This window comes from Engystomops pustulosus, chromosome 4, assembly GCF_040894005.1.
Source record: "Engystomops pustulosus chromosome 4, aEngPut4.maternal, whole genome shotgun sequence".
Classification (NCBI taxonomy): Eukaryota; Metazoa; Chordata; class Amphibia; order Anura; family Leptodactylidae; genus Engystomops; species Engystomops pustulosus.
In genome coordinates, this window is record NC_092414.1 from 195,908,561 (window position 1) to 195,921,283 (window position 12,723).

The following is a 12,723-nucleotide window of genomic DNA, read 5'->3' on the forward strand; positions in this document are numbered from 1 at the left end:
CCGCCCACACACAGTGATTGACAATGAGAGTCCTGATTACTCTGCCCACACACAGTGATTGACAGTGATTAGTCCTCCCACATACAGTGATTACCAGTGATAGTTGAGTACTACACCCACACACAGTGATTGGCAGAGAGAGTCCTGATTACCCCATCCATTTTGCCTCAAAGCACATATATATATATATATATATATATATATATATATATATATCTCACAGAGCTCATCTTCCTCTATTTAACATAAGGTAACATCTGACAAGTTTACTTTGCCATGTTATGGATAACACCTAACACATCATTTGTAGAATAGGAGTCCCTCATCTATTCCTTGGGGTCAACCAATTTGTAGCTGATGCACACAGCTCACTCCATAGAAGTCCAGCATAAACAAACTTAATTGTTAAGTTTATAAAAAAAATTGTGGTATTCAGTCATAATATTTTTTGATAAATTGTTCAAGTTTTTTTATTTGTTCAGAATCTGCTCTTGATATTGGCTGCACCAAAAAAAAAATTCACATGATGTGCAGTGTAAGTTAAAGGAAATCTACCACCAGGCTTCCTGTGCCCTTGTTTTTAAGAAAAAAAAAAGGCTTTAAAATTATGCAAATGAGCATGAGAGGCTCCGGGCCTGGAGCCTCTCATTAACACTTATAGAGTGTGGAGTCCCTTAGGATGATTAAAATAATTTTAAAAGCCTTTCTTATGATTTAAAAAAATAACTAAAATAAGAGTAGATCCTGCCAGAGGGGGCACACACCAGTATGTCAGTGTGCTAGGTTTTCAATCTTTCCTCCTGGTGGTAGATGTCTTTTAATGTCCAACCACTTGTAAAGGGAATACTTTTTCTTCATAGAATCATTGATTCTGATTGTAGACTTTTTAAATCTTATTTCTGTCCATTTCTGGATCTGACTACTTGTCAGTAGTGATGTAATGATAGGTCAGTGTTATCTATATAGAGATCATTGTACAGGGAGGGTGGAGGAGATAAGCTGTTACATCATCTATTGTCAGTAGTGATGTAATGATGGGTCAGTGTTATCTATATAGAGGTCATTGTACAGGGAGGGGGAGGAGATAAGCTGTGACATCATCTATTGTCAGTAGTGATGTAATGATGGGTCACTGTTATCTATATAGAGGTCATTGTACAGGGAGGAGGAGGAGATAAGCTGTGACATCATCTATTGTCAGTAGTGAAGTAATGATGGGTCAGTGTTATCTATATAGAGGTCATTGTACAGGGAGGGGGAGGAGATAAGCTGTGACATCATCTATTGTCAGTAGTGATGTAATGATGGGTCACTGTTATCTATATAGAGGTCATTGTACAGGGAGGAGGAGGAGATAAGCTGTGACATCATCTATTGTCAGTAGTGAAGTAATGATGGGTCAGTGTTATCTATATAGAGGTCATTGTACAGGGAGGGGGAGGAGATAAGCTGTGACATCATCTATTGTCAGTAGTGATGTAATGATGGGTCAGTGTTATCTATATAGAGGTCATTGTACAGGGAGGAGGAGATAAGATGTGACATCATCTATTGTCAGTGGGGATGTAATGATGGGCCAGTATTATCTATATAGAGGTCAATGTACAGGGAGGGTGGAGGAGATAAGCTGTGACATCATCTATTGTCAGTAGTGATGTAATGATGGGTCAGTGATATCTATATAGAGGTCATTGTACAGGGAGGGGAAGGAGATAAGCTGTGACATCATCTATTGTCAGTAGTGATGTAATGATGGGTCAGTGTTATCTATATAGAGGTCATTGTACATGAAGGGGGAGGAGATAAGCTGTGACATCATCTATTGTCAGTAGTGATGTAATGATGGGTCAGTGTTATCTATATAGAGGTCATTCTACATGGAGGGGGAGGATATAAGCTGTGACTTCATCTATTGTCAGTAGTGATGTAATGATGGGTCAGTGATATCTATATAGAGGTCATTGTACAGAGAGGAGGAGGAGATAAGCTTTGACATCATCTATTGTCAGTAGTGATGTAATGATGGGTCAGTGTTATCTATATAGAGGTCATTGTACAGAGAGGAGGAGGAGATAAGCTGTGACATCATCTATTGTCAGCAGTGATGTAATGATGGGTCAGTGTTATCTATATAGAGGTCATTGTACATGGAGGGGGAGGAGATAAGCTGTGACATCATCTATTGTCAGTAGTGATGTAATGATGGGTCACTGTTATCTATATAGAGGTTATTGTACAGGGAGGGGGAGGAGATAAGCTGTAACATCATCTATTGTCAGTAGTGATGTAATGATGTGTCAGTGTTATCTATATAGAGGTCATTGTACAGGGAGGGGGAGGAGATAAGCTGTGACATCATCTATTGTCAGTAGTGATGTAATGATGGGTCAGTGTTATCTATATAGAGGTCATTGTACAGGGAGGAGGAGGAGATAAGCTGTGACATCATCTATTGTCAGTAGTGATGTAGTGATGGGTCAGTGTTATCTATATAGAGGTCATTGTACAGGGAGGAGGAGGAGATAAGCTGTGACATCATCTATTGTCAGCAGTGATGTAATGATGGGTCAGTGTTATCTATATAGAGGTCATTGTACAGGGAGGAGGAGGAGATAAGCTGTGACATCATCTATTGTCAGTAGTGATGTAATGATGGGTCAGTGTTATCTATATAGAGGTCATTGTACAGGGAGGTGGAGGAGATAAGCTGTGACATCATCTATTGTCAGTAGTGATGTGATGATGGGTCAGTGTTATCTATATAGAGCTCATTGTACAGGGAGGAGGAGGAGATAAGCTGTGACATCATCTATTGTCAGTAGTGATGTAATGATCGGTCAGTGTTATCTATATAGAGGTCATTGTACAGGGAGGAGGAGGAGATAAGCTGTGACATCATCTATTGTCAGTAGTGATGTAATGATCGGTTAGTGTTATCTATATAGAGCTCATTGTACAGGGAGGGGGAGGAGAAGATCTGTGACATCATCTACTGTCAGTAGTGATGTAATGATCGGTCAGTGTTATCTATATAGAGCTCATTGTACAGAAAAGGGGGAGGAGATAAGCTGTGACATAATTTATTGTTAGTAGTGATGTAATGACGAAATTCTGGTGTCACTTTAAAGAGGAGAATTGTCTCTTTAATATCACATCAGATTTGTGTTTCTAGGAAAGACAACCCCTGCAAAATATTTAACTGGGGAATCTCTTTAAATGACAACTGAAGGGTGTATGGAGGAAGAGGAGGAGGCAGCTGGGAGACTGAACTGACAGCACATGCACCCTCTACATCTGTAGCTGAACCTGGGGAAAGGTGTTGGAAATTTTAAACATATTTTTAGTAAAGGGTTATATAATGTAATGCTTGATGCTTTGATGCCAAAAACATGTCTTTTTTCAAATATTTAGTAATTTTTTTTCGTAAATCTATAAACAAACAACCTTAAAATTGAGTTAAGGCCTCACATGTTATGAAAAAGGTAAAAATTGGGATATCATCATTTAAAGAAGAGCAGAACAGAACTGCAAAATATGTCTTGGATGTTCTGGTACCAATGACCTTTGGATTGAAAGGGTTTAGATAATAATATCCTTTTATCTTTGGCTGAACCTAATGGTTCAAGAAACTTTAAGTGGTTGGACCTTGATTTACAATTTAATGACATGTAGGTGTAAATTCGACTTGGGTAAATTTGACCTTATTTGAGACGGGCCACCAGTGTGTCACTGCAGGTGGTCAATTCAAGGAGGTTTATTTCTGACCTGGCTGATGCATGATGGACATCTGTATCCGGATTGATCAGCCCGATATCTTGTGTAGCAATTGCGGCATATGCCGTGTCTGCAGCGGATATGGAGGAGATAATTCTGCTCTCTGTTACATTGAGAGCAGAAAAAATTGTGTTTCCTGTTGCAAAATACAAATTTGTTGTTAGTAAAAACCATCATTTTTAAAAAATAAAGACGTCACATGGGGCTTTCTTTCCCCCATTAATCCACTATACTAATGCTACTTGGCTTATGGGATCAGCTCCATAGATTACGGTAGAGACCTCCCCACCTCCTTTCGGTAGTTGCCCATTTTTAGTAGTTTTGCCCATCCTCCCCACCCATTTGAAGTCAAATTGGGAAAAGAAAGGTCCGTTCCCACATTCCCCTGAAGCAGACCGTTCTCTCTTTGTCATATAGAGGAGAACATTGTTAATGGGAGGGGGCAGGATCAACCCAAATATACTTAGTATAATGCATTGTTCTCTGTCTCTCTATAGAGAAATCCAGATCTATAGGGGAATTCAGCTGTGACTACTGTGTGAGAGGAGGGATATGGTAGTGTACTTAAAGGCGATTTATGATGAGCTTTCACACAGGGTGTGTGGGGGGTAATGCCTATACATAGCTCATCTCCACCTCGGTTCAGGAGTGGTAAGTCAGGACTGTTATTTAGTCTCAGTTTTGAGCTACTCCCACCGGCAGAAAAGCTGTAAAGAAAATTTTGAGACCGTCCACATTAGTAGGGGGAGATTTATCATAGATTTCTGAGGTAAAACTCTTCTAATTGCACATGGAAACCAATCGGAGCTCAGCTTTAGCTTTATAAACAGCTGTGGGAAAATGAAAGCTGAGCTCTGATTGGAACTAGAACAGTTCTGCTCTTGGACACTTCTGATAAATCTCCCCCACTTAATGACCAGATCCTTATTCCTAGCCGCTCACATGTCAATAGAGGTTCAAATGAGTCAGGATTATTGACAAATTACACTGATGGATCAAAAAATGTAATCATTCATCTCTGGGGAGTGGACAGGCTGCTTAGCATCTTGACTACCAGTACCCCAGCTCCCTGTTTTATTATGTGATCAACTGGGTCCTGGGTGGTGCTGATGGACCAGCATTGCAGCAAACAAGATCCTCCTCCTTCCTCCTACATGATACTCCTCTTGTCTTCTTCCACTTTGCACCGGCGTAGAAGCTCAGCCAGGGGTAGGCTGTCCTCTGCTCTAAGGACTTGCGCTGCCCTGACCGCTTCTGACGTGAGGTGAAGGCTGAGGCCTGATGTTCTCCGCTCACGCAGAAGCTCAGGTCAGACACAGGCAGTAATTGTTTGTGTGCTTTCTCACCGGCAGTATGTACTTTGCTGAAGTCTCTACAGCTGCCCCTTTTCCCCCCTCCTTCTCACACCGACCTGACTACAGTTAGAGGAGAGGAAGCAGAACTGATCAAGAGGGCATAGCAAAAGGAATGAGAGCAGAAGAAGGCGCACTGCAAGATTTTATATTGCAAAAAGTTCGACCTCCGGAAAAAGAACAGGGACAAAAAAGAAAAAACAGAGGAGCTACTGAACCGGCACTCTCCCACTATAGTAACCAATTCACACAGATAAAAAAAGGTCAGTGCTCAACTCTTCTAAGTCACAATTCACATTCAGTAGGTAATCTCACCACCTTCCCTTCAGTTAGAAATTGAGGATCTCCTAGGTTTCTCCTGCCTTTTCTTCGTTCTCGTGAACACTGGATTCCAATGCACCCCTGAACCTGGGCGAGGTGTTTGGCGTTTTTTACATTGTTACATGCGCGCTTTTTAACTCCACTTTGTGAGTATATACAATAAAATATCCTTCTTGAACCTTGGGATTCTGCACTATTTGTTCGTTTATCTTCTGGCACAGGACTAAGAGTGCACCACGGACACGGGAGTGGTTCAGGGGTGCATTGGAATCCAGTGTTCACGAGAACGAAGAAAAGGCAGGAGAAACCTAGGAGATCCTCAATTTCTAACTGAAGGGAAGGTGGTGAGATTACCTACTGAATGTGAATTGTGACTTAGAAGAGTTGAGCACTGCAAGATTTTGCCTGGTCCCTGCATGCACTGTGTTTCCTCACATGGTGAACATACCTAGAAACCGTGCAGAAAATTTTAGATCAAGTCCTGCCCGGATGGTGCATGAGGCCAGAATCTGTAGCTGAATCTGGGGGAGAGGTAACATCAACCTCTTTTCGTGTTATTACCCTCTGCTACCCAGAACAATCTGAGAATTCACTTGCACTATATATTGTCACATATTGAGGGATCTTTTAATTTCCGTAATGGAGAGAAAAATGAATCTTTTCTCCGATGCTCCATATTTTGCCATATTAACACTGCGACTCTTTCAAAATGTTTCACTTAAAGGAAACGTACTATCACCTTATTAGGTAGATCTGGTGGCAGGTTCCTGTATTTATGGGCAGCCGATGTTTTTTTTTATTAAAACTTCTAGTGCCCCAGATATATATAAAGTTTAGTTTATAAATATGCAAATTTTCTTTTAAGGCTACTAGGAAGTGGAGTAGCCGCACTGTGGAACTGGAGTTACGACTACTCCATGTCTCAGTAGCCTTTTTCCATACCTCCTACAGGCAGCCCTCTGCGTACAGCTTGATGTAGCTGCGTGCACTCGTCTGTGATGCTGGTGTTCTGTGCATGTGGAGCAGCTCCGGCTTCACAGATTGCGCACAGCTACGCAACCTCAACTTCGAAGCCTGAGCTACTGTGCATGCGTAGATCTCCAGCTTCAGAGACCAACCTGAAGAAGGTATCGAAAGAAGAAATAGGGTTGTGGAGTAGCTGTAGCTCCCACTCAACGATGCGGCCACACCACGACCCAGTAGCCTTAAAGAAAATTTGCATATTTATAAAATAAACTAATATATAATATATATATATATATATGTGAAGCACTTAAAGTTTGAATATAATAAGCATTGGGCTGCCCATAAATACATGAACCTTCCACTGGATCTACCTTATTTGATAGATCCGTGATGATAGGTTTCCTTTAACATGTAACACACATGCATTAATGAATAAAGTTTTTATTTTACACAGTCCTTTCATTATTTATGTTTAACATACATCTATGCTATGGCATTCCAACTCTTAAAGGGAACCTTTCATCAGAAACTGGCCTAATAAACCACTACCAGTGTGTTGTCAAGTAGTCGAACAACTTCTTGATCAGTCTTCTTTCATGGCCCAGAAAATCAACTTTAAATGGTAGATGTAAGTTAGTCAAGCTCTCCCTACCTCTAACCGCCTCCTCCCCTGTGATTGACATTGTGCACCGGACTTTAGGAGAATTTTAGGAGATCTTTAGGTGCACCCGTGACAGTACCCCCCCCCCCTTCGGTATTACCTGAGGAAAATGGAAGATCCGTGACAAAGTCCATAGCCACTTGTGACCACGGGCAACTGGGTATCTGTCAGGGTGTGATGGGAGAGGGAGGTTTAAATAGCCTTCTGGGAAAATGACCAGCGCCAATTAATGGCCCACTAGCCCTTCAAATTTCCAGAAGCCGGTGCGCGTGCGCCCTAGGAGACAGGAGCGAGGATGGGAATCAGGAGTGGGGACAGGTTACACGTGCCACCGCTGCGCCCATACGGGCCGAGGATCGCGCCCATCCTTCGGCCTCCCCCTCTTCTTGGGCTGGAAAAATCTCTGCAGGAGATCACGGTCCCGGATATTGTCCTCAGGCTCCCAAGATCTCTCCTCCGGCCCGAACTCCTTCCAGTCAACCAAGAAGAACCGCTTACGTCAACGTCTTAATGTCAAGGATCTCCTTTACCTCATAGGTGTCGGTGGAGTCAGCCACAGTAGCAGGAGGAGGTACATGCCGGACGAAGCGGTTCAGGATGCCAGGCTTGAGCAGGGAGACATGGAAGGAGTTCGGGACACGCATGGTAGGAGGAACACGCAACTTGTAGGACACCGGATTGATGCGACTCTGATAGGACTCAAGAATCGTGGACCAAGCATGTACCCGGGAATCTTCAGCCGGATGTACCTGACGGACAACCAGACCTTGTCAACGGGAGAGAAGACAGGAGGAGACCTGCGTCTCTTGTCAGCCTGGAGCTTGGCAAGGGCAGAAGCCTGTAACAATGAGAGGCGAGTCTGCTCCCAAATGGACTTCAGATCTCCTAACTCCTCAACAGCAGGGACGTCCGAGGACACAGGCAGAGGAAGAGGAGGGCTTGGATGCTGTCCATAGACAATGAAGAAGGGAGTGGAGCCAGAAGATTTGGAATCCAGGTAATTGTAGGAGAATTCTGCTCATGGCAACAGAGCAGACCAGTCGTCTTGACAGGCAGAAACAAAATGATGGAGGTAACATTCCAGAGTCTGGTTAACCCTCTCTACTTGTCCATTGGACTAAGGGTGTTAGGCTGAGGAGAAATCCAACTTTACTTGTAGCTGGCTGCAGAGAGAACGCCAGAAACGGGAAACAAAAAGGACCCCCGAACAGAGACGATGTGTTGAGGAAGACCATGTAGCCGGAAGATATGTTGAAAGAACAGGCTGGCAAGACGTGGAGCAGATGGAAGTCCTGAAAGTGAAACAAAATGGGACATCTTCAAAAACCGGTTCGTCACCACCCATATTGACGTTATTGCCCGAGGAAGATGGAAGGTCAGTAACAAAATCCATAGCCACGTGTGACCACGCGCAACTGGGTATCGGCAACGGAAGCAGGAGTCCAGGCGGGAAGGTTTATTACGAGCACAGGAGGTGCAGGATCCCACAAAGTCCCAAACATCCTTGACCAAGTCAGGCCACAAGTAGTAGCGGGAGATGAGGGCCACAGAGCGTTGCACCCCAGGGTGCCCAGCCAGGCATGAAGAATGTCCCCAAAACAAAATCCTCTTCTGCAGTGCAGGTCTGACATATGTCTTGCCAGGGGGAAGCTGCCGAAGATCAACTGAAGCGGCAACAACCAATTGCTTCTGAAAGATATTATGCTGAGGAACTGGTTGTTCTCTAACAACATCGGAGGCAAGGGAAAGGGCATCCGCTTTGATGTTTTTCTCTGCAGGTCGAAAGTGGATTATAAGGTTAAAACGGGAGAAGAAGAGTGACCAGCGGGCTTGCCTGTGATTAAGACGTTTGGCTGTCTGGAGATAAGAGAGATTCTTATGATCTGTGTAAACGCAGACTGGTGGTGAGCTCCCTCCAAAAGATATCACCATTCTTCCAGGGCAAGTTTGATGGGCCCCTGTACCTACAGAAGATGCATCCACCTCCAGAATAAAAGGCTTCTCCGTGTCGGATCTCAAAGGCGGACTTTAACATTGAGAAAGCTTCTTCAGCCGCCAAAGGCCAGAGGCGTGGATTAGCGCCCTTTTTGGTGAGTGCCATGATGGGAGAGACCAGAGTAGAAAAATGTGGGATAAACTGCCAGTGGATCGCGAAGCCCAGGAACCTCTGAATGGCTCATAGACCTTCTGGACGTGGCCACCGCAGAACTGCCGACATTTTGGCTGGATCCATCTGGAGACCTTTGTCGGAGATTATGTAACCAAGGAACAGACACTTCTCTAGCTTGGCGTAGAGACAATTAGCCCATAGGCGGCCAAGAACTTGCCGCACACGAGACTGGTGGGACTCAAGGTCCGGGGAGAAGACCAAAATGTCGTCCAAGTAGACCACGGCACATGTATACAGCAAATATCTGGAAGACAGCTGGAGCATTACAAAGTCCAAATAGCATCACAAGATATCCGAAATGTCCATCTCGGGTGTTAAATGCTTGTCTTCCATTTGTCACCCTCGCGGATCCGGATAAGGCTGTAGGCCCCACGCAGGTCCAGTTTGAAGAAAATCCTGGAAACGCGAAGGCTGTCAAAGAGCTCCGTGATTAACGGCAGAGGGTAGCGGTTCTTAACCGCTGATCCTGTTAAGTCCGCGATAGTCAATGCAAGGACACAAGGAGCCGCCCTTCTTGGTAACAAAGAAGAATCCTGCACCTGTAGGGACGGTGAGGCAGCAAAGTCTCTGCCTGCATCTAGGAGATCTTGGAGTCCTGGTAACACGTAGGTAGGCAGTCTGGATGCCAACAAAGAATTTCACCCCATCATCCAGTTGAGTACTGGTGCATGGAGCTTCAGCCACGGAAGGCCCAGCAGGAGGGACGAGGTAGAGCAAGGCAGCACGAAGAAGGACAGTCTCTTCTTATGCAGAACACCGGCCTGCATGGAAATTGGCTCAGTGCGGCACCGGACCGGATCAGAGAGGATTCGTCCGCTGACCGAGGAGATGAAGAAAGGCTTCTCGAGAAGAACCACAGGGATGTGGTGCCGGAAGACCAGTGCGGCATCCACAAAGTCCCCTGCAGGACCGGGAGCTGGTTGTAGATGCCAATGCTGAGGAGTGAGGAGCACTGGAATAATCAAGTGTGGAGAAGCTTTGCTTACACCTAGGGTCGCGTTTCCCAGACATTGGGGATGGACAGGGCAAGTCCCAATGAAGTGCTCTTGGCTGGCACAATACAGGCAGAGGTTTCCCTGACCTCTTCTGGTACTCTCCTGGGAAGAGAGTCTGGTTCTGTCCACCTGCATAGGCTCTTCTGCAGATGGTACGGCTGGGGGCTGGAGCGGCCTTTAGAAAACTGGAGCCAGGCGAGATAGACGTTGTGAACGGACTTAGGGTTGCTCGTGACATAACTCCTCGGTACGTTCCCTAAAGCACACGTCAATCTGAGTGGCCAAGGAGATCAGACCGCTCTGGGTAGATGGCAGGTCACTGGCGACCAATGCGTCCTTAACTTGAGCAGAAAGACCTTTTCTGAAGGTTGTGGACAGGGCTGCATCAATCCAGGACAGTTTTGAGGCCAGGGTACAGAACTGGACAGCATATTCCCCTATGGACAAGCCGCCTTGGCGCAGGTTCAACAATGCAGTCTCGGCAGAGGAGCACCGTGCAGGTTCTTCGAACACGGACTGGAATTTTGCCAGAAAGGCCACGAGAGTAGCCGTGACCGGGTCTTATCAGTCCCAAAGAGGAGTAGCCCAGGCCAGGGCCTTCCCGGAGAGGAGACTGATAATAAACGCCACCTTGGAGCACTCCCCAACAAATTGAGACGGCATGAGCTCAATGTGCAAGGAACACTGGGTAATGAAGCCCCTGCACAGCTTGGGTTCCCCATCATATTTATCAATCTTCCAGGCTATCAGCGGCGCCAATCACTCAGAATAGTTCCTTTTCATAAATGAATATCTTTATTCATAGGCTGAATAATACGCGTTTCGAGCCCGGACCGGGGTCTTCCTCAGTTATATACAGCATGCATGCTGTATATAACTGAGGAAGAGCCCGGTCCGGGCTCGAAACGCGTATTATTCAGCCTATGAATAAAGATATTCATTTATGAAAAGGAACTATTCTGAGTGATTGGCGCCGCTGATAGCCTGGAAGATTGCCATACATTTACTACTCTGTTCACCGACGAATTCTATTGCCGGAAAAAACCCAGGACGGCTGCCGAGACCACTACAATACCTAAGCTACTATACGAGTTGTACCGCTTGTACAACCAGAAAAGGTGAGCAGATTACCAATCATATTTTTTTTTTACCAAGCCAGAAACTGCTTTCACACATGTGGCGCTTGTATTGCTTTTCTTTCTTCTCTTTCTAATTCATCATATTTATCAGGCATTGACAGTCTAAGCCTAGGTTCAGCGGCAGGAAGAGAAGCTGGGGTAGCACGAGTTGTGGGAGCAGTCTCAGGAACCTGGGCTGGGCTGCTGGGGGAGCTGTGTATAGTGATTGCTGGGGGAGCTGCATATAGTGATTACTAGGGGCTGTATATAGTGACTACTGGGGGCTGTATATAGAGATTTAATGGGGGAGCTGCATATAGTGAATACTGGGTGCTGTATATAGTGATTGCTGGGGGAGCTGTATAGAGTGATTGCTGGGGGAGCTGTATACAGTGATTGCTGGGGGAGATGCATATAGTGATTGCTGGGGGGCTTTATATATTGATTACTAAGGGAGCTGTATATAGTGATTGCTGGAGGAGCTGTATATAGTGATTACTAGGGGCTGTATATAGTGATTGCTGGGGGGAGCTGTATATAGTGAATGCTGGGGGAGCTGTGTGTAGGGATTGCTGGGGGAGCTGTATATAGTGGTTGCTGGCGGGCTATATATAGTGATTACTGGGGGGTTGTATACAGGGATTACGGGGAGCTATATACAGTGATTGCTGGGGGAGCTGTATACAGTGATTGCTGGGGGAGCTTTATATAGTGATTGCTGGGGGAGCTTTATACAGTGATTGCTGGGGGAGCTGTATACAGTGATTGCTGGGGGAGCTGTATACAGTGATTTCTGGGGGGTGTATGTAGTGATTGCTGGGGGAGTTGTATGCAGTGATTGCTTGGGGAGCTGTATACAGTGATTGATGGGGGAGCTGTATATAGTGATTGTTGGGGGGCTGTATATAGGGATTACTAGGGGCTGTATATAGTGATTACTAGGGGCTGTATATAGTGATTGCTGGGGGAGCTGTATATAGTGATTTCTGGGGGAGCTGTATATAGTGATTTCTGGGGGAGCTGTGTATAGTGATTGCTGGGGGAGCTGTATATAGTGGTTGCTGGTGGGCTATATATAGTGATTACTGGGGGGTTCTATATAGGGATTACGGGGGGGGGGGTTGTATACAGTGATTGCAGGGAGAGCTGCATACAGTGATTGCTGGGGGAGCTGTATACAGTGATTGCTGGGGGAGCTGTAAATAGTGATTACTGGGGGAGCTGTATATAGTGATTGCTGGGGGAGCTGTATATAGTGATTGCTGGGGGCTGTATACAGTGATTGCTGGGGGAGCTGTATATAGTGATTGCTTGGGGAACTGTATATAGTGATTGCTGGGGGAGCTGTATATAGTGATTGCTGGGG

General features: G+C 45.2%; 1 protein-coding gene across 2 annotated transcripts in view; it reads right to left on the minus strand.

The window, feature by feature from the left end:
* LOC140127987 (RING finger protein 112-like) overlaps positions 1–12,723 on the minus strand; it is a 41,793-nt gene that overhangs the window by 25,059 nt on the left and 4,011 nt on the right. Inside the window, exon 2 of one of the 2 annotated variants that reach the window (XM_072149283.1) lies at positions 3,766–3,910. The exons of the other annotated variant lie outside the window; for it this stretch is intronic. Within the exon in view, the coding sequence (XP_072005384.1) occupies positions 3,766–3,910 (145 nt within the window). The remainder of the gene's footprint in view (positions 1–3,765; positions 3,911–12,723) is intronic. 2 annotated transcript variants of the gene reach the window in all.